Source organism: Bos grunniens, chromosome 1 (assembly GCF_055505025.1).
Source record: "Bos grunniens cultivar Pamir isolate PY7600 chromosome 1, Bosgru_T2T1.0, whole genome shotgun sequence".
NCBI classification, from domain to species: Eukaryota; Metazoa; Chordata; class Mammalia; order Artiodactyla; family Bovidae; genus Bos; species Bos grunniens.
Window position 1 is genome coordinate 112,569,232 of NC_141165.1, and position 27,888 is coordinate 112,597,119.

General features: G+C 39.2%; 1 protein-coding gene across 8 annotated transcripts in view; it reads right to left on the reverse strand.

The window, feature by feature from the left end:
• Positions 1-1,086: 1,086 nt before the first annotated feature.
• The window catches only part of LOC147380090 (transmembrane protein 45A-like), a 90,550-nt gene continuing 63,748 nt past the window's right edge, over positions 1,087-27,888 (reverse strand). The window contains exons 5-6 of one of the 8 annotated variants that reach the window (XM_086409998.1): positions 20,287-20,432; positions 1,087-1,505 (exon numbers count right to left, since the gene is read on the reverse strand). In XM_086409998.1, the coding sequence (XP_086266124.1) occupies positions 1,412-1,505; positions 20,287-20,432 (240 nt within the window). In that variant the 3' untranslated portion in view covers positions 1,087-1,411. Of the gene's footprint in view, positions 1,506-4,344; positions 5,018-11,018; positions 11,846-20,286; positions 20,433-22,754; positions 23,416-27,888 lie in introns of those variants that run through there. The other 7 variants (XM_086409987.1, XM_086409977.1, XM_086410005.1 and 4 more) reach the window with 7 other exon arrangements.

Sequence of the window (27,888 nt, forward strand, 5' to 3'; positions counted from 1 at the left end):
AGAAACTTGCCCTAAGATATAGTATACATATGGGGGCAGAATGCCATGGTCACCTGGGGACCACAGCATGTGGGCATTTCATATGCCAGAAATGTACTAGGGTCTATTGCATTGTTCAAGATAAACCTTTAGGCCCCCTCATCAGCTCTTTTCAACCATTACATAAAAAAAGAAATGGGTCCAGTCCTTTGGCCTAAAGAATCCACTCACATCCCTCTTCACTGTCATGTGAAAATACCAGACTGGGGCAGCTTTCTGGATTAGTCAGTGCTTCTGGAACACCAGGGAGCTTCTGGTTTAAATTGAGTGCATGTCACCTCCAGCTACTCACTTTTTTTTTCTGGTTGTTGTTTAATCACTAAATTGTGTCCAACTCTTTTGTGACCCCATGGACTAGCCCCCCAGGCTCCTCTACCTGCTAGACTGCCTCTTTTCCTTCATATTCAGGTCAGCCATCCATGGACTCATGCAGTGCTCCTTATCTTTCCTGTCACAGCAGAGACTGGCCTTTCTGACTAATCTGTACTAAATTAGCTTCAATTTTGTCTCAGAGATTCTAGATTCATAAAATATGACAGCCAGAAATTGATCCATTTGATTGAATTCCCTACCTTCACAGAGAAGACATGGTCACTGTTTAAACCCTAGAGGCTAGTGATGGTAAAGCCAGAATGAGAAAGAATTTCAGACTCTCCTTTGGGAGTTACTTAGTCCACCAGTGAAAAAGGGCTCTGATTGTTTGCCCATGTATTCCATAAAAGGCTTCTGTTTTAACCCCTCAGTTATTCTAGCAGGGTAGATGGCATGGTGGCCATACTAAGCCATGTGATGATTTTTTCCTCTACAGATAATATTCAAACTCTCCTTTCCTAGATTTTCATGGCTTTTTCACCACGTACCCTTCTGTAACCATGGATCATGCCTTTTATCTTCTTTGAGAGAGTGCACCACAGGATGACTTCCAGCTTGCTCTTCCCAGGAGAGAACACAGGTGCTACAGAAAGAGATGTCTCGCGAAAAGGAATTTCGGTGTCACACAGGTTCTATCTTCATGATATAAAGGTGGGGTGCAGCTGAATAACAAAAATATCTGAGGTGTTTGAACCAAGATCCACGGATTTGTTTATTTCCCACCGTAGCAAGGCAGTAAACAAGTGAAATCCCATCTATGAGTTACAAATGATAGTAAGCCCAGGAACCTTGAGCATATATATCTATAAGGCAAACAAAACAAGTATTTTTCAGAATGTGGGCATCATGCTTTAACTAATCTAGAGAGAGCCACCTCAAGCCCCCAATATCATGACACCAAGAATCATTCTCAATCAGCTGTTCTCCAAACAAAAGATAAAAAGGCAAAAATAATAGAAAAAGAAAAATTTCATCTAGAAAGACTGGATGCCCATCAAAGTCACATCTCTTCTTCTGAATCTTGTTCTCGTTCAGCATTTTTCAGCAGTTCAACTTCTGAAGGGCAGAACCTCGTAAATCGAGATTTAACCAACCTGAGGAGAATGAAAGTCATCTTACATTATTCCATTTAAAATTAAAACCCCAAACTATCTGTATCTATAGTACAACAAACTCCAAATTATCTGTGCAAATGGAAGAGGCACCCTCAAAAAGAAAATCACTTTTATTTGTCTTTGGCGCTACCTGCGAGCATTTTGTGGATTAAAGCAGTCTATAAGCAAACAGACACAATAAACCTCTAATATGTAACATAATTGTTTGCATCATATTCAAAATTCATAACTTTAACCATTTCTAAGACAAACAAAAGAATCTCTGGACTGTAGTAGGTCCTGAAGAAACTGAGCTCAGCTGAGTATTACAAAAAGGAGCCCTGTCCTGAGAAGGAAGCCCATGAAGCCATCGCCTTCCCCAGGTTGAGCCCCATGTCAAGTCTGGGCTGTACTGCAGCCCTTACTGTGTCTTCAGAGAGCTGCTTCTGTGCTGGCCCCAGGCTGTTCTGTTGAATGTGATGGTCCCTGATGCACTAAGAAGTTGAAAGAAGTGACCTCTATTCTTGTAACTGTTTTCATAGATTAAGAAAATGTGTAGGTGCTGGGGGGAAATTTCAGAATTGAAAGATGCCAAGTTTCTTGGTAGCAGAAACTCAGCAGGCTCTCAACTTTTCTGATGTAATCAGAACTACATAAAGCTTTTCCTGTGCAGGATTATTTGTGAAGAAATGGTGCGTGACTATGTCAATAAAATATTGTTAACTTCCAGAAGTACATAAGGATACGCAAACAAACTGATAAACCAAATCCAAAATCATTATTGTTTTATGAAAAACGTCACCAGCCTATCTTTAACTTTACACTTGTTTTCTGTCTTTTTCTCCCAAAGAAGGTCTGGCCCATCCCTCTCAATACACCAGGCTTTTACTTGTGCTCTGGATCTCACTAGAGTATGAGTTTCCTAAGAGCAGAGGCTTCATCTTATTTACTGCTCTAACTCTTGTCAGAGTCTAGAACAATTCATAATAATTGTTCTATGGTTCATAGAATAACTGTTCACTGGTTCGTAATAGTGGTTCACTATGTATGTGATGATTCAGTGGACTGTGGAGCAGTCCTACAGAAGTTCATATCACTCATCTACCCAGAGGTAATTCTTCAGTCATTTCCAACTCAACATTAATTTCTCCAACACACAACAATTGAGTGGTATCAGTAACATCTACTGACTCATCAGAAGCCAAGAAAAACTACTCAGAATCTTTTGCCTTGATAATTAGTTGACCATTGACCTGGTTCCCAATGTTCTCAACTCTTCAAGGCACTGTTTTCATGAAAAGCTAATAGTTTTAACTAAGGTTAAAACTAGGACACTGTATCATTTCATTTTTTTAAACCCACATGGTTATCTCCACATTGCAAAACCTGAGTAGGTGCTAAATGAAAGGGATTAATTAGTACATTCATTAGATTCATTCTTGATGACTCTTCTGGAAAGTGAAACAAAGAACTAGCTATTTAGTGTAAGTTGCCTACATGTGAAACTTCAAGTCACACACTTTCAAATATGTGAATGTGCATGCCAGCCCCTATATGCCAGCTGTTGTACTATAGTACTGTACTTTTCAAGGTACTGTATTGTGAGGTTAAAAATACTTCTTTATTTTTGTGTTTGTTTTTTATGTATATATTACTTGTGTGAGAAGTATTATAAACCTATTACAGTACTGCTGCTGCTAAGTCACTTCAGTCGTGTCCGACTCTGTGCGACCCCATAGACAGCAGCCCACCAGGCTTCCCCGTCCCTGGGATTCTCCAGGCAAGAACACTGGAGTGGGTTGCCATTTCCTTCTCCAATGCATGAAAGTGAAAAGTGAAAGTGAAGCCACTTGCACTTACAAACAAATTGGACTTATGAACATGCTCTCAGAACAGAATTCATTTGTCTGTAGGAAATTTGCTGTAGAAATTGTTTACACGGTTAACAGTGTTAACACAGTGACTACTCCTGTTCCAGATTCCTCCTCTCTGAGTTGTATCTGCTGTTGTTAGACGCCATCAAGCTGAAGCATATTCAGGCTCTGTCCACACCCTGAAGCCCTTGGTATTGGCACACACAGAAATGGCTACTGGGGAGAGATTGAGGGATGGAATAATAAACAGGAAGTACAAATAATTGCTAAATCCTGGAATGGTGCAAGTTCAGGAAACTAAGTTCAGGGTGTGTCTGGGCTTTTGCTCCCACATGTTCTCTTCTGCTCTTAATATAAGAGTAGAGCTGAGATTCTGGGTATACTTCCAGAGTTGAAGTGGAAATCAAACTTCCAAAAGGCAAACTACCATCTACCATGAATTTGGTCATTTCTATTTTGTTCTTCAAAATGGCTCACAAGAATCATTTGTTTGGAAAACCAACCTGAAAATGGGTAATATTTCTTTGTCCATCCAAAGGGGCTTTTGAAGTACTTCTGTATCACAGTGATATTTATGTAAGTTTATATGTGAAATACAGTAAAACACACAATAAGATTTCCCAACAGATAGGGGTCTCCTATGAGCTGTCATGAGAACAACAGGCATGGGACTAGATGAAGCAATCTTTAAACCATTATTCGGGAAAGCTGCAAAGCACAGCTTCATTCTTCAGAGATTTGGGGGGCAGCAGTTCCATAACCCAGTTTTGTTTCCATGGTGATCTTTGTGCTTTGTCAAATAAATTCAGATAGACTGTCCTTAAAACCTATCACCTGTGACTGAGTTATAATCCACTTCACAGTCAAACCCAGATGTGCATATTTTCAAAGCTCTTTATGACTACAGGATTGAATTGAATTATCCTACAAATAACCATGCTAAAAGTCAATATTCAATCTTCATGATATTGTTTAATCTACTGCTTAATATTATATTAAAATATATCAGAATACAAGCTCTTGGCCTTATATTTCATAAGCAGTATGAGAGTAAAACTTAAAAGCATATAAAACATTCCCAAACAACTGAACCCTGTTTGAGAAGTTCTGAAGCAGAGCTGTTAAAATAGAAAATAAGTGTTTATTGAGAGTATGCCAAGATCAGTGAGAGATATGAAAAAGATCTTTTCCTCCAGGTAGCACAATCTAGTTAGCAGATAAGCCTAACATGAGCTAATAGTAAATATAACAAGATAGATCACAACTGTTAAAATGTGTGATCAAGACTAAAGTACTGTAAACTCATGCAAGGAGATAAGCAAAGACAAGAACAATCACATAAGTTTTCATAGAAGAGATGAGCATTTGATTGGATATGCCAGGAAGAGACAACATGTGGTCAAGAAGTCCAGGGTGCCGGGGAAGGAGAGGCAGTTGCAAAAGTAAACATGAACTTTCTGGTTTCTAGAAAACTATACGTGGGTAAGCGGCTCATTAGGGGTCTGAGGTTTTTAAAACAGAAAGAAGCAATAGTCTTCTTTTGGCTCTAGAACTGACATGGAATAGAGAGGCTTCTTGAATGCCGGCTTTATTCTTGGAGGCTGTCCAAACCCTAAGGAGATGAGGCCCAAAGTCAGCCTAAAACAACAGAGGAAGAAGTCAAGTTTCATTCAGTGGCAGAGTGAACCTTAACCATCAGTGCATACACATGCTTTGGGGGAACTGAATAGGACTAATAGAAATCATCCCATAAGAAGGTAGAATTTCAAGCAGGCATAGCACTTAGACCTCTAGAAGAAGGTAACTACAAATCAAAGCCTACTAGAGACATCTGGGAGCTAGACAAGGAAAAGGCCTTTTTACCCAGAGACACAGCACCAAAGCTCTTTAGCAGTAAAACCCACAGAAGCACAGAGAAGTAGAGGTAGCTGGGGAAACATCTAGAGAGGACTAGAAAGCTAGTTTGGGCAGAGGCTGAGACCCCATTGGGCCTCGAATCAACTACTGAATCTAGGGATCTAGAGAACATGCTAGACGTGTACTATCCAAAATGATAGTCACTATGTATATATGAAAGCTAAAATTCATTAAAATTAATGTAGTACTGGGTTGGGAAGATCCTCTGGACAAGGAAATGTCAAACCACTCCAGTATTCTTGCCTGGGAAATCCCATGGACAGAGGAGCCCTGCGAGCCACAGGACATGGGGTTGCAAAAGAGTCAGATATGACTTGGCAACTGAATAGCAACAACAATAACAAGGCACATGTCAAGTGTGCAATAATCACACATAGATCATGGCTACATGGTGGAGACTGCAGATATAGAACACTTCAATCAATGCTAAAGTCTGAAGGTTTAGAGCCTGCATGATTAACAGTTGGAATCAGCCAAGCCAACTGTGGTTTGGCATTAGCTACCATGCTAATGGAAATAAGGAACCATGCTCATTCCATTCTATTCCTACTCATCCTTCAAGTTGCAGCTTAATTCTCAATTGTGAGGAGGCCTCCTGTGTGTTCCAATAGTGCTTTATTCTTACACTATTTCCATTCATCGTACTATATTTAAACTGTCTTTCTTTCTCCATAAGGTCCATCAGTTTAGTTCAGTTCAGTTCAGTTGCTCAGTCGTGTCTGACTCTTTGTGACCCCATGAATCGCAGCACGCCAGGCCTCCCTGTCCGTCACCAACTCCCGGAGTTCACTCAGACTCACGTCCATCAAGTCAGTGATGCCATCCAGCCATCTCATCCTCTGTCGTCCCCTTCTCCTCCTGCCCCCAATCCCTCCCAGCATCAGAGTCTTTTCCAATGAGTCAACTCTTCGCATGAGTAACTCGCCAAAGTACTGGAGTTTCAGCTTTAGCATCATTCCTTCCAAAGAAATCCCAGGGCTGATCTCCTTCAGAATGGACTGGTTGGATCTCCTTGCAGTCCAAGGGACTCTCAAGAGTCTTCTCCAACACCACAGTTCAAAAGCATCAATTCTTCAGTGCTCAGCTTTCTTCACAGTCCAACTCTCATATCCATACATGACCACTCGAAAAACCATAGTCTTGACTAGACAGACCTTTGTTGGCAAAGTAATGTCTCTGCTTTTCAATATGCTATCTAGATCAGTCATAACTTTTCTTCCAAGGAGTAAGCGTCTTTTAATTTCATGGCTGCAGTCACCATCTGCAGTGATTTTGGATACCTTACACAATTTTTGATGCAGAAGAAGAAGGAGAACAAGAACAAAAGGAATAATAAAAACAACAAGGGAGGGTGGGGGAGGTGGTTCAAGAGAGCAGCCTAGGAAGGTCCTGAATTCACCGTCTCCCATGGACACAGCAAATCTACAGCTACATAAGGAACAATTTTAGAATAGAAATAGAAAAAGACCTGAAAACTAGCCAAACAGCTCCTCTACAATAAAGGACAAAAGGTCCACAATGAGATGGGTAAAAGAGGCAGAGATGTGGTCCCACCAAAGACCCCACCTCCAGGTTGGAGACCCACAGTCAAAGAGATCTCACAGATACAGAGCTTCTTCCTGAGGAGCAAGGATTTGTGCCCTATATCAGGCACCCGAACCCTTTGGACTTGCATTGATGAGATGAGCCCCCAAAACATCTAGCTTTGAAGATCAACAGTGCTGATGTCCAGAAGAACCAAAGGGCTGTAAGGAATGGAGATTCCACTCTTAATGGGCTTGCATGCAGACTCACCCACCTGGCCATACAGCACAAAAACCACAGTCTGAAGAGTCCAAACCATATGTGAATGGGATTCATTTGCTAATCTTAAAGCATCTGCCAGCAAGGAAGAAATCTGTTAGGATTCTCTCCCAGGAATGGAAGCACTGGCAGGTACCATTTTCACTTTCTTCCCCCTCTACTTTGCTAGTGCCAGCACTAGTGGCAACCATTTTTGTACTCTAATTCTAACTTGCTAGCACCAGTGTTAGATCAGAGGAGAAATTAAAAACCACCTGGAGACAAGTGGAAAATGGAAATACAACATACTAAAATCTATGCAATGCAACAAAAGCAGTTGTAAGATGGAAGTTTATAGCAATAGTCCTACCTTGAGAAATAAGAAAAATTTCAGCTGTGAAGCCGTCTGGACCTGGGCTTTTGTTTGCTGGAAGATTTTTGATTACAGTTTCAATTTCCGTGCTTGTGATGGGTCTGTTAAGGTTTTCTATTTCTTCCTGGTCCAGTTTTGGAAAGTTGTACTTTTCTAAGAATTTGTCCATTTCTTCCTCGTTGTCCATTTTATTGGCATATAATTGTTGATAATAGTCTCTTATGATCCTTTGTATTTCTGTGTTGTCTGTTGTGATCTCTCCATTTTCATTTCTAATTTTATTGATTTGATTTTTCTCCCTTTGTTTCTTGATGAGTCTGGCTAATGGTTTGTCAATTTTATTTATCCTTTCAAAGAACCAGCTTTTGGCTTTGTTGAATTTTGCTATGGTCTCTTTTGTTTCTTTTGCATTTATTTCTGCTCTAATTTTTAAGATTTCTTTCCTTCTACTAACCCTGGGGTTCTTCATTTCTTCCTTTTTTAGTTGCTTTAGGTGTAGAGTTAGGTTATTTATTTGACTTTTTTCTTGTTTCTTGAGGTGTGCCTGTATTGCTATGAACTTTCCCCTTAGGACTGCTTTTACTGTGTCCCACAGATTTTGGGTTGTTGTGTTTTCATTTTCATTCGTTTCTATGCAAATTTTGATTTCTTTTTTGATTTCTTCTGTGATTTGTTGGTTATTCAGCAGGGTGTTGTTCATCCTCCATATGTTGGAATTTTTAATAGTTTTTCTCCTGTAATTGAGATCTAATCTTATTGCGTTGTGGTCAGAAAAGATGCTTGGAATGATTTCTATTTTTTTGAATTTACCAAGACTAGCTTTATGGCCCAGGATGTGATCTATCCTGGAGAAGGTTCCATGTGCGCTTGAGAAAAAGGTGAAATTCATTGTTTTGGGATGAAATGTCCTATAGATATCAATTAGGTCTAACTGGTCTATTGTATCGTTTAAAGTTTGTGTTTACACACTGAGGAAACCAGAATTGAAAGAGACACGTGTACCCCAATGTTCATTGCAGCACTGTTTATAATAGCCAGGACATGGAAGCAACCTGGATGTCCATCAGCAGATGAATGGATAAGAAAGCTGTGGTACATATACACAATGGAGTATTACTCAGCCATTAAAAAGAATACATTTGAATCAGTTCTAATGAGGTGGATGAAACTGGAGCCTATTATACAGAGTGAAGTAAGCCAGAAGGACAAACACCAATACAGTATACTAACGCATATATATGGAATTTAGAAAGATGGTAACGATAACCCTGTATACGAGACAGCAAAAGAGACACTGATGTATAGAACAGGCTTATGGACTCTGTGGGAGAGGGAGAGGGTGGTAAGATTTGGGAGAATGGCATTGAAACATGTGAAATGTCATGTATGAAACGAGATGCCAGTCCAGGTTCAATGCACGATGCTGGATGCTTGGGACTGGTGCACTGGGACGACCCAGAGGGATGGTATGGGGAGGGAGGAGGGAGGAGGGTTCAGGATGGATTTTCTTTTAAAAATTAAAAAAAAAAAAAAGATATAAAGCTATTCTTAAATAACTAAAAAAAAAAAGAAAAGAAAAATTTCAAATAAACAACCTCACTTTTACACCAAAGGGAACTGGAAAAAGAAGAGCAAACAAAGCCCAAAATTACTATAAGGAAGGAAATAGTAAAGATCGGAGTAGAAATAAATGAAATAGAAAGTGAAAAGACAATAGAAGAGATCAGTGAAACAAACAGCTGATTATTTGAAAAAATTTAAACAAAATTGCTCAAAATATTCCCAGCCAGGCTTCAGCAGTACATGAACCGTGAACTTCCAGATGTTCAAGCTGGTTTTAGAAAAGGCAGAGGAACCAGAGATCAAATTACCAACATCTGCTGGATCATGGAAAAAGCAAGAGAGTTCCAGAAAAACATGTATTTCTGCTTTATTGACTATGCCAAAGCCTTTGACTGTGTGGATCACAATAAACTGTGGAAAATTCTGAAAGAGATGGGAATACCAGACCTCCTGACCTGCCTCTTGAGAAACCTGTATGCAGGTCAGGAAGCAACAGTTAGAACTGGACATAGAACAACAGACTGGTTCCAAACAGGAAAAGGAGTGTGTCAAGGCTGTATATTGTCACCCTGCTTATTTAACTTATATGCAGAATACATCATGAGAAACGCTGGGCTGGAAGAAGCGCAAGCTGGAATCAAGATTGCCGGGAGAAATATCAATAACCTCAGATATGCAGATGACACCACCCTTATGGCAGAAAGTGAAGAGGAACTCAAAAGCCTCTTGATGAGAGTGAAAGAGGAGAGTGAAATGTTGGCTTAAAGCTCAACATTCAGAAAACGAAGATCATGGCATCTGGTCCCATCACTTCATGAGAAATATGTGGGGAAACAGTGGAAACAGTGTCAGACTTTATTTTTCTGGGCTCCAAAATCACTGCAGATGATGACTGCAGCCATGAAATTAAAAGACGCTTACTCCTTGGAAGGAAAGTTATGACCAACCTAGATAGCATATTCAAAAGCAGAGACATTACTTTGCCAACAAAGGTCCTTCTAGTCAAGGCTATGGTTTTTCCAGTGGTCATGTGTGGATGTGAGAGTTGGACTGTGAAGAAAGCTGAGCACTGAAGAATTGATGCTTTTGAACTGTGGTGTTGGAGAAGACTCTTGAGAGTCCCTTGGACTGCAAGGAGATCCAACCAGTCCATTCTGAAGGAGATCAGCCCTGGGATTTCTTTGGAAGGAATGATGCTGAAGCTGAAACTCCAGTACTTTGCCTACCTCATGCAAAGAGTTGATTCCTTGGAAAAGACTCTGATGCTGGGAGGGATTTGGAGCAGGAGGAGAAGGGGACGACAGATGATGAGATGGCTGGATGGCATCACTGACTCGATGGACATGAGTCTGAGTGAACTCCGGGAGTTGGTGATGGACAGGGAGGCCTGGCGTGCTGCAATTCATGGGGTCGCAAAGAGTCGGACACGACTGAGTGACTGAACTGAACTGAACTGACTGAAACAAAATTGACAAACCTTTAGATAGACTCACTAAGGAAAAAAGAAAATGAAATGCTAGTCATTTAGTCATGTCTGACTCTTCGTGAGCCCATGGACTGTAGCCTGCCAGGTTCCTGTGATCATGGGATTCTCCAGGTAAGAATACTGAAGTGGGGTGCCATTTCCTTCTCCAGGGGATTTTCCCGACCCAGGGATCAAACCTAGGTCTACCACATTGCAGGCAGATTCTTTACCATCTGAGCTACCAGGGAAGGAATGAAAGAGAGAAGGCTCAAAGAAAATCAGAAATAAAAAAAGGAGAAACCAACATTACCCTCACACTAAAATCAGACAAAGATATCACATACAAAAAAGAAAATTACAGGCCAATATCACTGATAAAAATAGGGTAAAACTTTCAACACTATAAGTAAACTGAATTAAAGGCTATATTAAAAGGATCATATACCCTGATCAAGTGGGATGTATTCCAGGGATGTAAGAATAGTTCAACATCTACAAATTAATCAATGTAATATATCACATTAACAAAAAGAAGGATTAAAATCATATGATTATCTCAATAGATGTATAAAAACATTTGACAAAATTCAACATCATTTATGATAAAAACTTTCAACAGTGAATATAAAAAGATGTATCTTAACATAATAAAGACCATATATGACATGCTCACAGGTAACACCATACTCAGTGATGAAGTCATGAAATTTTATTCCTTAAAATCAGGACCAAGACAATAAGGTTCACTCTCACTACTTTCAGTCAAAATAGAGTTTAAGTCCTAGCCATAACATTTAGGCAAGAAAAAAAGGCATCCAAATTGTAAAGTAAGAGGTAAAACTGTTACTATTTGCAGAGGACATGATACTCAGTATAGAAAACCCTAAAGACTCCATCAAAAAAACTGTTAGAATTAATAAATAATTTTAGTAAAGCTGCATGGTACAAAATCAATATGCAAACATGTTGCATTTTATACAGTAACAAGGAACTATTAGAAAGAGATATTAAGAAAACAGTCCCATTTACAATGGCATCAAAAAGAATAAAATACCTATGAACAAATTTAACCAAGAAAATGAAAGACCCAAGGCAATGGCGCCCGACTCCAGTACTCTTGCCTGGAAAATCCCATGGACGGAGGAGCCTGGTGGTCTGCAGTCCATGGGGTTGCTAAGAGTCGGGCACGACTGAACGACTTCACTTTCACCTTTCACTTTCATGCATTGGAGAAGGAAATGGAAACCCACTCCAGTGTTCTTGCCTGGAGAATCCCAGGGACGGGGGACCCTGGTGGGCTGCTGTCTACGGGGTCGCACAGAGTCAGACACAACTGACACGACTTAGCAGCAGCATATGCTAAAAACTATAAAACATTGATAAAAATAATTGAAGACATAAATAAATGGAATGATATTCCATGCTTATGGACTGGAAAAATTAACATCATTAAAATATCTACATTACCCAAATTGATCTACAGATTCAATGCAATCCCTATCAAATTATGAATGGCATTTTTCACAGAAATAGAACAAACAATCCCAAAGTTTGTATGGAATCACAAAAGATCCTGAATAGTCAAAAAGAGGTTGTTCTTCTTAAAAAAGAAGAACAAAGCTGGGGGGGGGGGGGGCTCATACTTTCTAATTTCAGACTATACAACAAAGCTATAAAATCAAAACAGTATGATATTGGCATAAAAACAAACCCATAGATCAATGACACAAAATAAAGAACTAACCTCATAAATACATTGTCAATTAATTTATGATAAAGGAGGCAAGAATATAAAACGAGAAAAGGCCAGTCTTTTTGTTGTGCTAGGAAAACTGTATAGCCACGTGCAAAATAATGAAATTTGGACACTCTTATACTATACATAGAAACTAACTCAAAATGGATTAAAGTCTTGAATGTAGGACTAAAACCATAAACTTCCTAGAGGAAAATATAAGCAGTAAGTTCCTTGATATTGCTCTTGTTAGTATTTTCTGGATCTGACTCCAAAGGAAATGGCAACAAAAGAAAAACTAAACAAATGGAACTACAACAAATAGAAAGCTTCTGCACAGTGAAGGAAACCATCAACAAAATAAAAAGGAAACACTGAATGGAAGAAGATATTCCTAAATGTTATCTGATAAAAGGTTATATCCAAAATACATAAAGAAATCAAACAACCCCATAACAACAATGAAAATTCAATTTAAAAATAGGCAGACAGTCAGAATGGCTGCGATCCAAAAGTCTACAAGTAATAAATGCTGGAGACAATGTGGAGAAAAGGGAACCCTCTTACACTGTTGGTGGGGATGCAAACTAGTACAGCCACTATGGAGAACAGTGTGGAGATTCCTTAAAAAACTGGAAATAGAACTGCCTTATGACCCAGCAATCCCACTGCTGGGCATACACACTGAGGAAACCAGAAGGGAAAGAGACACATGTATCCCAATGCTCATCGCAGCACTGTTTATAATAGCCAGGACATGGAAGCAACCTAGATGTCCATCAGCAGATGAATGGATAAGAAAGCTGTGGTACATATACACAATGGAGTATTACTCAGCCATTAAAAAGAATACATTTGAATCAGTTCTAATGAGGTGGATGAAACTGGAGCCTATTATACAGAGTGAAGTAAGCCAGAAAGAAAAACACCAATATAGTATACTAACGCATATATATGGAATTTAGAAAGATGGTAACAATAACCCTGTATACGAGACAGCAAAAGAGACACTGATGTATAGAACAGTCTTTTGGACTCTGTGGGAGAGGGAGAGGGTGGGATGATTTGGGAGAATGGCATTGAAATATGTATAATAGCATATATGAAATGAGTTGCCAGTCCAGGTTCAATGCACGATACTGGATGCTTGGGGCTGGTGCACTGGGATGACCCAGAGGGATAGTATGGGGAGGGAGGAGGGAGGAGGGTTCAGGATGGGGAACACATGTATACCTGTGGTGGATTCATTTCGATATTTGGCAAAACTAATACAATTATGTAAAGTTTAAAAATAAAATAAAAATTAAACCATCAAAATAAATAAGTAAAAATAAAAATAGGCAGAGAATCTGAATAGACATTATTCCAAAGAAAACCTACAGACAACTAAAAGGCATACCTGCAGAACAGCTGTTATCAAAAGGACTAGATATAACAAGTATTGGCCAGAATATAGAGAAAAGAGAACTCTGATGTACTATTTGGTATAAATGTAAATTTGTATAGCCACTATGGGAAACAGCATAAAGTGTCCTCAAAAAATTAAAAACAGAAGTACCATACAATCCAGCAAATCCACTTCTGGGTATTTATCTGAAGAAAATGAAAACACTAATTGAAAAAGGCACCTCTAGGTTCACTGTACCATATTTATAATATAATAACCAAAATATTTGGGCTTCCCCAATGGCTTAGTGGTAAAGAATCTGCCTGCAGGGCAGAAGATGTAGGAAAGGTGAGTTTGATACCTGGATCAGGAATATCCCCTGAAGAAGGAAATGGCAACCCATTCCAGTATTTTTACCTGGAGAATCCCATGGACAGAGAAGCCAGCGGGCTATAGGGTCGCACGGACTCAGACACAACTGAACACACACACACAAAACCAGGATATGGAAACAAATGTCTATCAATTGATGAATGGATAAAGGAGATGTTTTATATATGTGTTTATATAAGATAAATATTTTATACTTATATGTATATAATAGAATATTACCCAACCATAAAAAAGAATGAAATGGACCTTGAGGTATTATGCTAAACACAATACAACAGATAGAGAAAGACAAATACCAAATGATTTCACTTATCTGTGAGATCTAAAAAACAAAGGAACAAACAAAAGAAGGAACAGATTCACGGTTGCCAGAGTTGGGGGAGGTAGGCAAAAATGGATGAAGGGGATCAAAAGGTACAAACTTCCAGTTATAAAATAAGTAAGTCTTATAGTTTGGGGAATACAGGTCTTTGGTCTCCTTAGGTAGGTTTATTCCAAGATATTTTATTCTTCTAATGGGGTTGTTATTCTTGTTATTACCAAGTTATTATTCTTGGTAAATGGGGTTGTTTCTTGAATTTTCTTTTGGATCTTTTATTGTTAGTGTATAGATAAGAACAGACTTCTATGTATTAACTCTGTAACCTGCAAATTTACCAAATTCATAATGAGCTCTAGTAGTTTTCTTTCGGTGTTTTTAGGATTTTCTAAAACATTTTCTACATGTATAGGATCATGTCATTTGCAAACAGTGACATGAATTTAACTTCTTTCTCATTTGAATTTCATGTATTTCTTTCTCTTCCCTGATTGCTGTAGCTAGGACTTCCAAAACTAAGTCAAATAGAAGTGGTGAGAGTGGACATCTTTGTCTTGTTCCTGATCTTAGAGGAAATGCGTTTAGCTTTTCACCAATAAATATGATTGTTAGTTATAGTTCGTCATATATGGGGTTTATTATGTTGAGGTATGGTCCCTCCATGCCCACTTCTGGAGTTTTTATCATAAATGGGTGTTGAATTTTGTCTAAAGCTTTTTATGCATCTATTGAGATAATCATATCACCTCACACCAGTCAGAATTGCTATCATCAAAAAATCTACAAACAACAAATGCTTGAGAGGGTGTTGAGAGAAGGTAGCCCTCCTACACTGTTGATGAGAATGTAAATTGCAGCCACTATGGAGAACAGTATGGAGATTCCTTGCTGCTACTGCTGCTAAGTCGCTTCAGTTGTGTCTGACCCTGTGCGACCCCATAGACAGCAGCCCACTAGGCTCTTCTGTCCCTGGGATTCTCCAGGCAAGAGCACTGGAGCGGGTTGCCATTTCCTTCTCCAATGCATGAAAGTGAAAAGTGAAAGTGAAGTCGCTCAGTCATGTCTGACTCTTCGCGACCCCATGGACTGCAGCCCACCAGGCTCCTCCATCCATGGGATTTTCCAGGCAAGAGTACTGGAGTGGGGTGTCATTGCCTTCTCCTTAAGAAGCTAAAAATAGAGTTACCATATGATCCTGCAATCCCACTCCTGGGCATACAACCAGAGAAAAACATGATCCAAAAGGATACATGCACCCCAATGTTCACTGAAGCATTATTTACAGTAGACAAGATATGGAAGCAACCTAAATGTCCATCAAAGGGATGGAGCCAAAGCAAAAAGAATACCCAGCTGTGGATGTGACTGGTGATAGAAGCAAGGTCCGATGCTGTAAAGAGAAATATTGCATAGGAACCTGGAATGTCAGGTCCATGTATCAAGGCAAATTGGAAGTGGTCAAACAAGAGATGGCAAGAGTGAATGTCGACATTCTAGGAATCAGCGAACTGAAATGGACTAGAATGGGTGAATTTAACTCAGATGACCATTATATCTACTACTGTGGGCAGGAATCCCTCAGAAGAAATGGAGTGGCCATCATGGTCAACAAAAGAGTCTGAAATGCAGTACTTGGATGCAATCTCAAAAACGACAGAATGATCTCTGTTCGTTTCCAAGGCAAACCATTCAATATCACAGTAATCCAAGTCTATGCCCCAACCAGTAACACTGAAGAAGCTGAAGTTGAACAGTTCTATGAAGACCTACAAGACCTTTTAGAACTAACACCCAAAAAAGATGTCCTTTTCATTATAGGGGACTGGAATGCAAAAGTAGGAAGTCAAGAAACACCTGGAGTAACAGGCAAGTTTGGCCTTGGAATACAGAATGAAGCAGGGCAAAGACTAATAGAGTTTTGCCAAGAAAATTCCCTGGTCATAACAAACACCCTCTTCCAACAACACAAAAGAAGACTCTATACAAGGACATCACCAGATGGTCAACACCGAAATCAGATTGATTATATTCTTTGCAGCCAAAGATGGAGAAGCTCTACACAGTCAGCAAAAACAAGACCAGGAGCTGACTGTGGCTCAGACCATGAATTCCTTATTGCCAAATTCAGACTTAAATTGAAGAAAGTAGGGCAAACCACTAGACCATTATGTATGACCTAAATCAAATCACTTATGATTATACAGTAGAAGTGAGAAATAGATTTAAGGGCCTAGATCTGATAGACAGAGTGCCTGATGAACTATGGATGGAGGTTCATGACATTGTACAGGAGACAGGGATCAAGACCATTCCCATAGAAAAGAAATGCAAAAAAGCAAAATGGCTGTCTGGGGAGGTCTTACAAATAACTGTGAAAAGAAGAGAAGTGAAAAGCAAAGGAGAAAAGGAAAGATATAAACATCTGAATGCAGAGTTCCAAAGAATAGCAAGAAGAGATAAGAAAGCCTTCTTCAGCAATCAATGCAAAGAAATAGAGGAAAACAACAGAATGGGAAAGACTAGGGATCTCTTCAAGAAAATCAGAGATACCAAAGGAATATTTCATGCAAAGATGAGCTCGATAAAGGACAAAAATGGTATGGACCTAACAGAAGCAGAAGATATTAAGAAGAGATGGCAAGAATACACAGACAAACTGTACAAAAAGATCTTCACGACCCAGATAATCACGATGGTGTGATCACTGACCTAGAGCCAGACATCCTGGAATGTGAAGTCAAGTGGGCCTTGGAGAGCATCACTACAAACAAAGCTAGTGGAGGTAATGGAATTCCAGTTGAGCTATTCCAAATCCTGAAAGATGATGCTGTGAAAGTGCTGCACTCAATATGCCAGCAAATTTGGAAAACTCAGCAGTGGCCACAGGACTGGAAAAGGTCAGTTTTCATTCCAATCCCAAAGAAAGGCAATGCCAAAGAATGCTCAAACTACCACACAATTGCACTCATCTCACACGCTAGTAAAGTAATGCTCAAAATTCTCCAAGCCAGGCTTCAGTAATATGTGAACCATGAACTTCCTGATGTTCAAGCTGGTTTTAGAAAAGGCAGAGGAACCAGAGATCAAATTGCCAACATCCGCTGGATCATGGAAAAAGCAAGAGAGTTCCAGAAAAACATCTATTTCTGCTTTATTGACTATGCCAAAGCCTTTGACTGTGTGGATCACAATAAACTGTGGAAAATTCTGAAAGAGATGGGAATACCAGACCACCTGACCTGCCTCTTGAGAAACCTGTATGCAGGTCAGAAAGCAACAGTTAGAACTGGACATGGAACAACAGACTGGTTCCAAATAGGAAAAGGAGTTCGTCAAGGCTGTATATTGTCACCCTGCTTATTTAACTTATATGCAGAGTACATCATGAGAAACGCTGGACTGGAAGAAGCACAAGCTGGAATCAAGATTGCCAGGAGAAATTTCAATAACCTCAGATATGCAGATGACACCACCCTTATGGCAGAAAGTGAAGAGGAACTCAAAAGCCTCTTGATGAAAGTGAAAGAGGAGAGTGAAAAAGTTGGCTTAAAGCTCAACATTCAGAAAACGAAGATCATGGCATCCAGTCCCACCACTTCATGGGAAATAGATGGGCAAACAGTGGAAACAGCGTCAGACTTTATTTTTCTGGGCTCCAAAATCACTGCAGATGGGGATTGTAGCCATGAAATTAAAAGAAGCTTACTCCTTGGAAGGAAAGTTATGACCAACCTAGATAGCATATTCAAAAGCAGAGACATTACTTTGTTAACAAAGGTTCGTCTAGTCAAGGCAATTGTTTTTCCTGTGGTCATGTATGGATGTGAGAGTTGGACTATGAAGAAAGCTGAGCGCTGAAGAATTGATCCTTTTGAACTCTGGTGTTGGAGAAGACTCTTGAGAGTCCCTTGGACTGCAAGGAGATCCAACCAGTCCATTCTGAAGGAGATCAGCCCTGGGATTTCTTTGGAAGGAATGATGCTGAAGCTGAAACTCTAGTACTTTGGCCACCTCATGCGAAGAGTTGACTCATGGAGAAGAGTCTGATGCTGGGAGGGATGGGGGGCAGAAGGAGAAGGGGACGACAGAGGATGAGCTGGGTGGATGGCATCACTGACTCGATGGACGTGAGTCTGAGTGAACTCCGGGAGTTGGTGATGGACAGGGAGGCCTGGTGTGCTGCGATTCATGGGGTCGCAAAGAGTCAGACACAACTGAGTGACTAATCTGATCTAAAGAATATGTGGTACATATATATACAACGGAATATTACTCAGCCATTAAAAAGAATACTGCTATTTGCAGCAACATGGGTAGACCCAGAGATTGTCATACTTAGTAAAGTAAGTCAGACAGAGAAAGAAATATCATATCTTATTTATGAAACAGAAACAGACTCACAGACTTAGAGAAGGAACTTATAGTTACAGGGGAGAATAGTGGGGGGAGGGATATTTAGAGAGTTTGGAATTGATATGTACACACTGCTGCCTCTAAAATGGATAACCAAAGAGGACTGACTGTATAACATAAGGAACTCTGCTAAATATTCTGTAATAAAATAAATGCAAAAAGAATTTGAAAAAGAATAGATATATGTATATGTAGAACTGAATCACTATTCTGTACACTTTAATTAGCACAACACTGTTAATCAACTATACTATAATATAACATTAAAAAATTTTAAAAACAATAAAATAAGTCATGGGGATTTTGTATATAACACAGTGACTATAATCAAAAATATTCTATTGCAGATATGAAAGTTGGTTAAAAAAGTAAATCTTGAAAGTTCTCATCACAAGAAAAAATTTTTGCAACATTAATATGGTGACAGATGGTGTTAATATGGTGACGGATGGTAACTATTAATAGACTGATTGTGGTGGTCATTTTGCAATGTATACAAAAGTTGAATCATTATGTTGTACGAAATGACACTAGTATAATGTTGTACGTCAATTGTGGTGGTTGTTGTTTAGTCTCTAGGTTGTATCTGACTCTTTGCAACCCCTTAGGCTATAGCCCGCCAGTCTCCTCTGTCCATAGGATTTCCCAGGCAAGAATACTGGAGTGGGTTGCCATTTCCTTCTCCAGGGAAAGTTCCCAACCCAGGAACCAAACCCCCATCTCTTGCATTGGCAGGCTAATTCTTTACCACTGAACCACCAGGGAAGCCCATGTCAATTGTACTTCAACTGAAAAAGAAATCTATCATAGGAACCAAAGCGGGGGAAAAAAAGAGCAAGGGTAAGAAGAATTTCTGTTGAGCTCTTATTATATTAAGGGCAGTTTAATGATATGATCTTATTTAGGTACCATCATTATCCCCATTTTGCAGACAACAAAACTGATATTTAATGTAGTTAAATCATTTACCCAAAGTCTTTTAGCTGACAAGAAGCAGAGCTGGAAACATGGGTTCTTAGCAATCTGTTACATTGCTCCTCACCCATCATGAAACACTGTATCAAAGTCCTTATAAAAACATGTAGCATTCAACTTCATCTTACTGTTACAAATATTACAGCAATTATCAAATTAATCAGATACTCAAAGTTAATGAGAGGCATACATGTTGGTCAAAAATGCCACCACATTTGGGAAGTGACATAACTGATGTACACATGGGCAAACGGAGGGGGCTCACTGCAGGTATGTTGATGACCATTTGGGAAAGAAAACAGAATATACAAAGACATGAAGGCACAGAAGAACATATTGAAGGGTGATGCATAGGTTCAGAGTACAGCAGAGACACTCTTTAGCTATTCCAATCTTAAACCAGCATTTATTATTTTAATTGGAAATGTTTGTGTTTGTAGATAATTTTCTGCTATATTACCCTGTTTGTGGGATGCTAAGGAATAAAATACCTCTTTGAACTTAAAGTTCAGACTGTCGAGTCTTGATGATCATATACCAAAAAAAAAAAAATAGAATTTCTATGAATAATAATCACTAACTTACCAGGTGACAAAGGCATAAATTGCTCCAGTGATGATAATGGCTATTGCATAATGCCAGCAAAAGCATATGGTGAGAAACATAATGTTGTTATGATCCACTAAATCCCAAGGAGGGTTTCCGTTGATGGGATAAAGGACAAACGCCATCTGTAATTTAAAAGAAAAAGTGAACATTAAAGCATTACTGCCATATTCCCAAAGATGGTGCAATTCAAAATGCTTTGTTTCAAGATTAATGGTGACAGATAACTCCCATTATCTGAGATGCTACAGATAAGAAACTGCTATCTGTTTTACTAAGATAGACAATATCTACTAAATCATATTTTTGCAAAAATGTTTGGGATATTTACAGATCAATTTTCAAAATATGACTAGTAGTCATCTCTGTAGATTGGTAGACTTTCAGAGAATTTGGTAGGATTCTAAGTTGCTCGGTTTCACTCTATTATTTCAAAATCAGAGTTTTTTTTTTTTAAGTTTTTGAAATAAACAAAGCCCATGGGTAACATTATATTTATACTTAAAGTTTGTCTCCTAAGATCAGGAGCAAGACAGGGTGTTTGGTTTTACCATTTCTGTTCAACACTGTACTAGAAATTCTAGCCAGAGCAACTAGTCAAGAAAAATAGATAAAGGGCATCCACACTGCAAAGGCAGAAGTAAAACTATCTATATTCACAAATAAAATGATCGTATGTACAGAAAATTCTAAAGAATCCACAAAAAGCCTATTCGAGCTAATAAATGAATTTAGCAAACTTGCAGGATACAAAAGCAACACTCAAAACATGTAATGGACAATTCAAAAAAGTAAATTAGGGAAACAACTCCACTTATAAAAACACTGAAAAGAATAAAATATTTAGGAATAAATTTAATCAAGGAGGTTCAAGTCTTGTACCTTGCAAAACTATAAAATATTGTCAAAAGAGATCAAAGATCTAAATAAATGAAAGTATACGTCATGTTCATGAACTGGAGCATTTAATATTGTGAAGACAGCAATAGCACCCAAAGCGCGCCACAGATTCACTACCATCCCTATCAAAATCCCAATGGTCTTTTTTTGCAGAAATGGAAATCTGATTCTAAAATTTATGTGGTATTGCAAGGGACCCTGAATAGCCCAAACAGCCTTGAAAAAGCAAAGCAAAGTTGTAAGTCTTACACTTAGTGATTTCAAAACTTATGACAAAAACTACAATAATGAAAACATTGTGGTACTAACATAATGGTAGACATACAGATCAATGAAATAAAATTGTGAGTCCAGAAATAAGACCATAAGCCTGAAATAAATTGGTTTTTGACAAGAGTGCCAAGGCCATTCAATGGGGAAGTTAAAGTCTCTTCAACAACCGGTGCTGGGACAAATGAATATATACATGCAAAAAAAAAAAAATTATTTACCCTTATTTTACACTATATATAAAAGTTAACTCAAAATGAGTCAAAAACCTAAATATGAGAACTAAAATCATAACTGCTAGAAGAAAACATAAGGAAAAAGTTTCATGTCCTGGGTTTTAGTGATGATTTCTTATACACGACACCAAGACGCATTAAAATTAAGAATTTTTGTACATCAAAGGACAGTATCAAGAAAATAAAAAGAAAATCCTCTGCATAGGAGAAAATCCTTGCAAATCACGTATCTAATAAGGAATTGGTATCTAGTTCTAACTGTTGCTTCTTGACCTGCATACACATTTCTCAGGAGGCAGGTAAGGTGGTCTGGTATCCCCATCTGTTTAAAAATTTTCCACAACCAACCACAACAAACACAGTCAAAGGTTTTGGCACAGTCAATAAAGCAGAAGTAGATGATTTTCTGAAACTCTATTGCTTTTTCCATGATCCAATGGATGTTGGCAACTTGAACTCTGGTTCTTCTGCCTTTTCTAAATCCTGCTTGAACATCTGGAAGTTCACAGTTCATGTACGATTGAAGCCTGGCATGGAGAATTTTGAACATTCCTTTGCTAGTGTGTGAGATGAGTGCAACTGTGTGGTAGTTTGAACATTCTTTCACATTGCCTTTCTTTGTGATTGGAAAGAAAACTGACCTTTTCCAGCCCTGTGCCCACTGCTGAGTTTTCCAGATTTGCTGGCATACTGAGTGCGGCACTTTCACAGCATCATCTTTTAGGATCTGAAATAGCTCAACTGGAATTCTATCACCTCCACTAGCTTTGTTTCTGGTGATGCTTCCTAAGGTCCACTTGACTTCCCATTCCAGGATGTCTGGCTCTAGGTGAGTGATCACACCACTATGGTTATTTGGGTCATAAAGATCTTTTTTTGTACAGTTCTTCTGTGTATTCTTGCCACCTCTTCTTAATCTCTTATGCTTCTGTTAAGTCCATACCATTTCTGTCCTTTATTGCGCTCATCTTGAAATGTTCCCTTGGTATCTCTAATTTTCTTGAAGAGATCTCTAGTCTTTCCCATTCTATTGTTTTCCTCTAATTCATTACACTGATCACTGAGGAAGACTTTCTTATGTCTCCTTGCTATTCTTTGGAACCCTGCATTCAAATGGGTATATCTTTCCTTTTCTCCTTTGCCTTTAGCTTCTCTTCTTTTCTCAGCTATTTCTAAGGCCTCCTCAGACAACCATTTTGCCTTTTTGCATTTCTTCTTGGGGATGGTCTTGATCACTGCCTCCTGTACAATGTCACGAGCCTCCATCCATAGTCCATCAGGCACTCTGTCTATCAGATCTAATCTTTTGAATCTATTTGTCACTTCCACTATAATCATAAGGGATTTGATTTCTGTCATACCTGAATGGTCTAGTGGTGTTCCCTACTTTCTTCAATTTAAGTCTGAATTTGGCAGTAAGGAGTTCGTGATCTAAGCCACAGTCAGCTCCCATCTTGTTTTTGCTGACTGCATAGAGCTTCTCTATTTGGCTGCAAAGAATATAATCAATCTGATTTTGGTATTGACCATCTGGCGATGTCCATGGGTAGAGCCTTATCTTCTGTTGTTGGAAGAGGGTGTTTGCTATGATCAGTGCATTCTCTTGGCAAAACTCTGCTAGCTTTTGCTCTGCTTCATTTTGTACTCCACGGTCAAATTTTCCTGTTACTCCAGGCAGCTCTTGACCTTCTACTTTTGCACTCTAGTCCCCCATAATGAAGAGGACATTTTGTATGGAGAAGTAGTGGGAGAAAAAAATTGTGAAAAGCAAATAACAATGTAATTTTATTAGCTTGGGATAGAGTTCGGGAAATAAACATTCAAAGCAACCAAACATGGAAGCATAATAAATTCACCTAAGTCCCTGAAACATTTTCATTTCAGAAGAATCCAGCACAGAGGGGACGAGGGACATGTACCATGGCTAAAGCTTCCTATCCTGCAAGTATGTTTGCTTGTATTGGTATCAAATATTCATTTTTCTCTAAGTCTCAAATGTCATTTAGTCTGACCACCCAGTAAAGAAAAATACTAGTCTGGACATAATGATGGATAGAAAGTTTTAAAAATAATCTCAAATTTATACCCTCAAAATTTAATCTCATATATCTTCTTTAGAAAAGCTCTTGGGGAAATATGAAAACATTATTACTCTGCCAAAAGGGACAACATTAAGCCAACCTATGCTCAGTTGCAAAAGTTCACAGCTTCTTCCCTCAGATATTTAATTAATTAATCATTAATTTTTAATGGAACACTAGTTTCATCAGTTCTGCTCTTAATTGTATTATTACTTTATTCAACTATCTTTGGGTTTCCCCCATTTATCTTAGTTTCTTTATTTGAATATTTAGCTCTTTAAGAAATTGGATTGCATAAACATGTGGATAATCTTCAGCCCAAAAGATGGCATACACTTTCTTCTCAAATATATATTTACTACCACTGACATTGGGCTGCATCCCGAAAAAGTCTTGACACATTTCAAAGGGAACACATACAAAGGAATTGAAAACAAATAATAAAAAGAATATTTTTGGAAATTGAAAAGAATGTTTCTGAATAACTCATAAATTAAAGAGGAAAGCACATAGAAAATGCAACATTCAAAATCACCCAAGGTGAAAGCTACCACATACAAAATCTCATGCTGCCTGCCAAGTCGCTTCAGTCATGTCCGACTCTGTGCGACCCCACGGACTGCAGCCTACCAGGCTTCTCCATCCATGGGATTCTCCAGGCAGTAACACTGGAGTGGGTTGCCATTTCCTTCTCCAATACATGAAAGTGGAAAGTGAAAGTGAAGTCACTCAGTCGTGTCTGACTCTTAGCGATGCCATGGACTGCAGCCTACCAGGCTCCTCCACCCGTGGGATTTCAGAGGCAACAGTACTGGAGTGGGGTGCCATTGCCTTCTTCCACAAAATCTCATAGGAAGTAGTTATACTAGTGTATAGGACGAATTCTACAGTCTTAGGAATATTTAAATAAAAATAAGAAAAATTAAATATAAGTGAATATTCAACTCAAAAAAACTAAAAATAGAGGAGAAGAATATAGCCTCATGACATTAAAGAAAACTGAAAATTAGGAGAAACTGACAAATCCATAAATATAACATAAAATGATCAACTGGATGGAAAGCAATTAGAAATAGAAAATATTTAGAAACATTTAATTAAAAAGAGTCAAAGAGATCCCCCCAGAAGATGGGGGAGGAGTAGGACGGGGAGAACACTTTCTCCCCCACAAATTCATCAAAAGAACATTTAAACACTGAGTAAATTCCACAAAACAACTTCTGAATACCGGCAGAGGACATCAGGCACCCAGAAAAGCAACCCAAGTCTTCAAAAGGAGATTGCAAGCCCTATGGTAACTCCCCCAGCAGAGAAGCAGCGCAGATGCCTGCACACGCCACTAGCAAGCGGGGGCTGGGCTGGGCAGGGAGGCGCGGCGCGGGCTGCATGGCTTAGAGTAAAGGTCTGGCCTGAATACCCTGAGCGCTATCTGAGTGAAATAATTTGGGCTAGCAAACCAGACTGTGGGATATCTACCACGCGAAAAGCCAGCCCTAACCTAAGACACTGCCAGGCCTGCACACGGAACAAAGGACTGAACAGAGATAGCCGGCTGCAGACCATCCCCCTCCAGTGACAGGCAGCCAGAGCCGGAAGGGGGCAATCGCAGCCCCAGAGAAACATTATCTATAAAACTAAGCAGGCTTCTTTGCTAACTAAAACTTCTTGGGGGTCTGGACGGTCAACATCTGCCTGAGAAGGTGCGCCGGTTGTACACCTAGATAACCGAGCAGCAGGGAGGCGATAAGTCGCAGCAATTGTGCTCACCAAACACCTCATCACCTGAGCTGCTCGGACCTGGGAAGGGCACAAAACGCAGGCCCAACCGAGTCTGCGCCTCTGAGGACTACCCGAGTGCCTGAACCTGAGCTGCTTGGACCTGGGAGGTGCAGGCAGCCCAGGGCCGGGCACGGATGGTTCCTGGCGGAGCAACCTAGAGCCTGAGCAGTGTGGGCAGGGAGGCTACATGCGCAGTGAGCGGGGGCTGGCCCAGTGTGGCTGAGGCACTGCGAGCACACGCCAGTGTTATTTGTTTGCAGCATCCCTCCCTCCCTCCCCACAGTGTGACTGAACAAGTGAGCCTAAAAAAAAAAAGTGTCCTCCACCGTCCCCTTTGTGTCAGGGCGGAAACCAGACACTGAAGAGACCAGCAAACAGAAGGAGCTATAACAGAGGGAACCGCCTTGGAAGCTACAGGCAATAGATTAAAACCCTGTGGTTAGTACCAACTACATAGGAAGGGGCCTATAGATCTTGAGAAATATAAGTCAGACCAAGGAACTAGCCGAAAATGAACTGAACCCACAAAACTCACAACAAAACCAGAGAAAGTCCTAGATATACTTTTACTATTTTTACGATCATTCTTTCTTTTTTTTTTAAATTTTTTAAAAAAATTTTAAGTCCTGTATTATTCCTTTAATTTTCACTTTTATAACCTATTACTTTGCAAAAAAAAAAGACCCATTTCTTTTACAAAGCAAACTTCATATATATAAATTTTATCATTTTTTTGACCTTGTTTTTTTTGTTTGTTTGTTTCTTTTTGCTTTTGTTTTTCTTCTTTTCTTTAACATTGTATTTTTGAAATTCCAAACTCTATCCTAGATTTTTAATTTTAGCTTTTTGGTATTTGTTATCAATTTTGTACCTATAGTTTTTTTTTATATAATTTCTGTGACTTTTTTTTTATTTTCTCTGTTTCTTTCTCTTCTTCTTTTATATAACATTGTATATCTGAAATCCCAAACTGTACTCTAGATTTTTAATTTATGTTTTTTGGTATTTGTTATCAATTTTGTACATGTATTTTCTTTATAATTTTTACGACTTTGTTTTTGTTTTGTTTTGTTTTTTCTCTTTCTTTTTCTTCTTCTCTTTTTTAACATTTTATTTTTGAAATTCCAAACTCTACTCTAGATTTTTAACTTTTGCTTTTTGGTATTAGTTATCAATTTTGTACCTATATTTTTTTTATAATTTTCGTGACCTTGTTTGTTTTTGTTTGTTCATTTTTTCTCTCTTTCTTTCCCTTCTTCTTTCCTTTAACATCATATTTTTGAAATTCCAAACTCTACTCTAGATTTTTAATTTTTGCTTTTATGTATTTGTTACCAATTTTGTACCTTTAAGAACCCAATCTTCAGTACCCATTTTTCACTAGGGAGCGAGATTACTGGCTTGACTGCTCTCTCTCCCTTTGAACTCTCCTTTTTCTCCACCAGGTCGCCTGTGTCTCCTCCCTAACCCCTCTCCACTCTACCCAACTCTGTGAATTTCTGTGTGCTCCAGACGGTGGAGAACACTTAGGGAACTGATTACTGGCTGAATCTGTCTCCCTCCTTTTCATTCCCCCCTTTTATCCTCCTGGCCACCTCTGTCTCCTTCCTCCTTCTTCTCTTCTCTGTATAACTCCGTGAACATCTCTGAGTGGTCCAGTTGTGGAGTGCACATAAGGAAGTGATTACTGGCTAGCCCACTCTCTCCTCTACTGATTCCACCTCATCTCATTCGGGTCACCTCTAACTCCCTCCTCCCTCTTCTCTTCTCCATGTAACGCTGGGAATCTCTCTGGGTGACCCTCATGGTAGAGAAACTTTTCATCTTTAATGTAGATGTTTTATCAATGGTGCTATATAGAAGGAGAAATTTTGAAACTACTGTAAAAATAAGACCGATAACTGGAAGCAGGAGGTTTAAGTCCAAACCCTGACTCCAGGGAACTCCTGACTCCAAGGAACATTAATTGACAGGTGCTCATCAACGCCTCCATACCTACACTGAAACCAAGCACCACACAAGGGCCAACAAGTTCCAGGGCAAGACATACCAAGCAAATTCTCCAGCAACGAAGGAACACAGCCCTGAGCTCCAAGATATAGGCTACCTAAAGTCACACCAAAACCACAGACATCCCATAACTCATTACTGGACACTTAATTGCACTCCAGAGAAAAGAAATACAGCTCCACCCACCAGAACACCGTCACAAGCTTCCCTAACCAAGAAACCTTGACAAGCCACCTGTACAAACCCACACACAGCCAGGAAACACCACAATAAAGAGAACTCCACAAACTGCCAGAATACAGAAA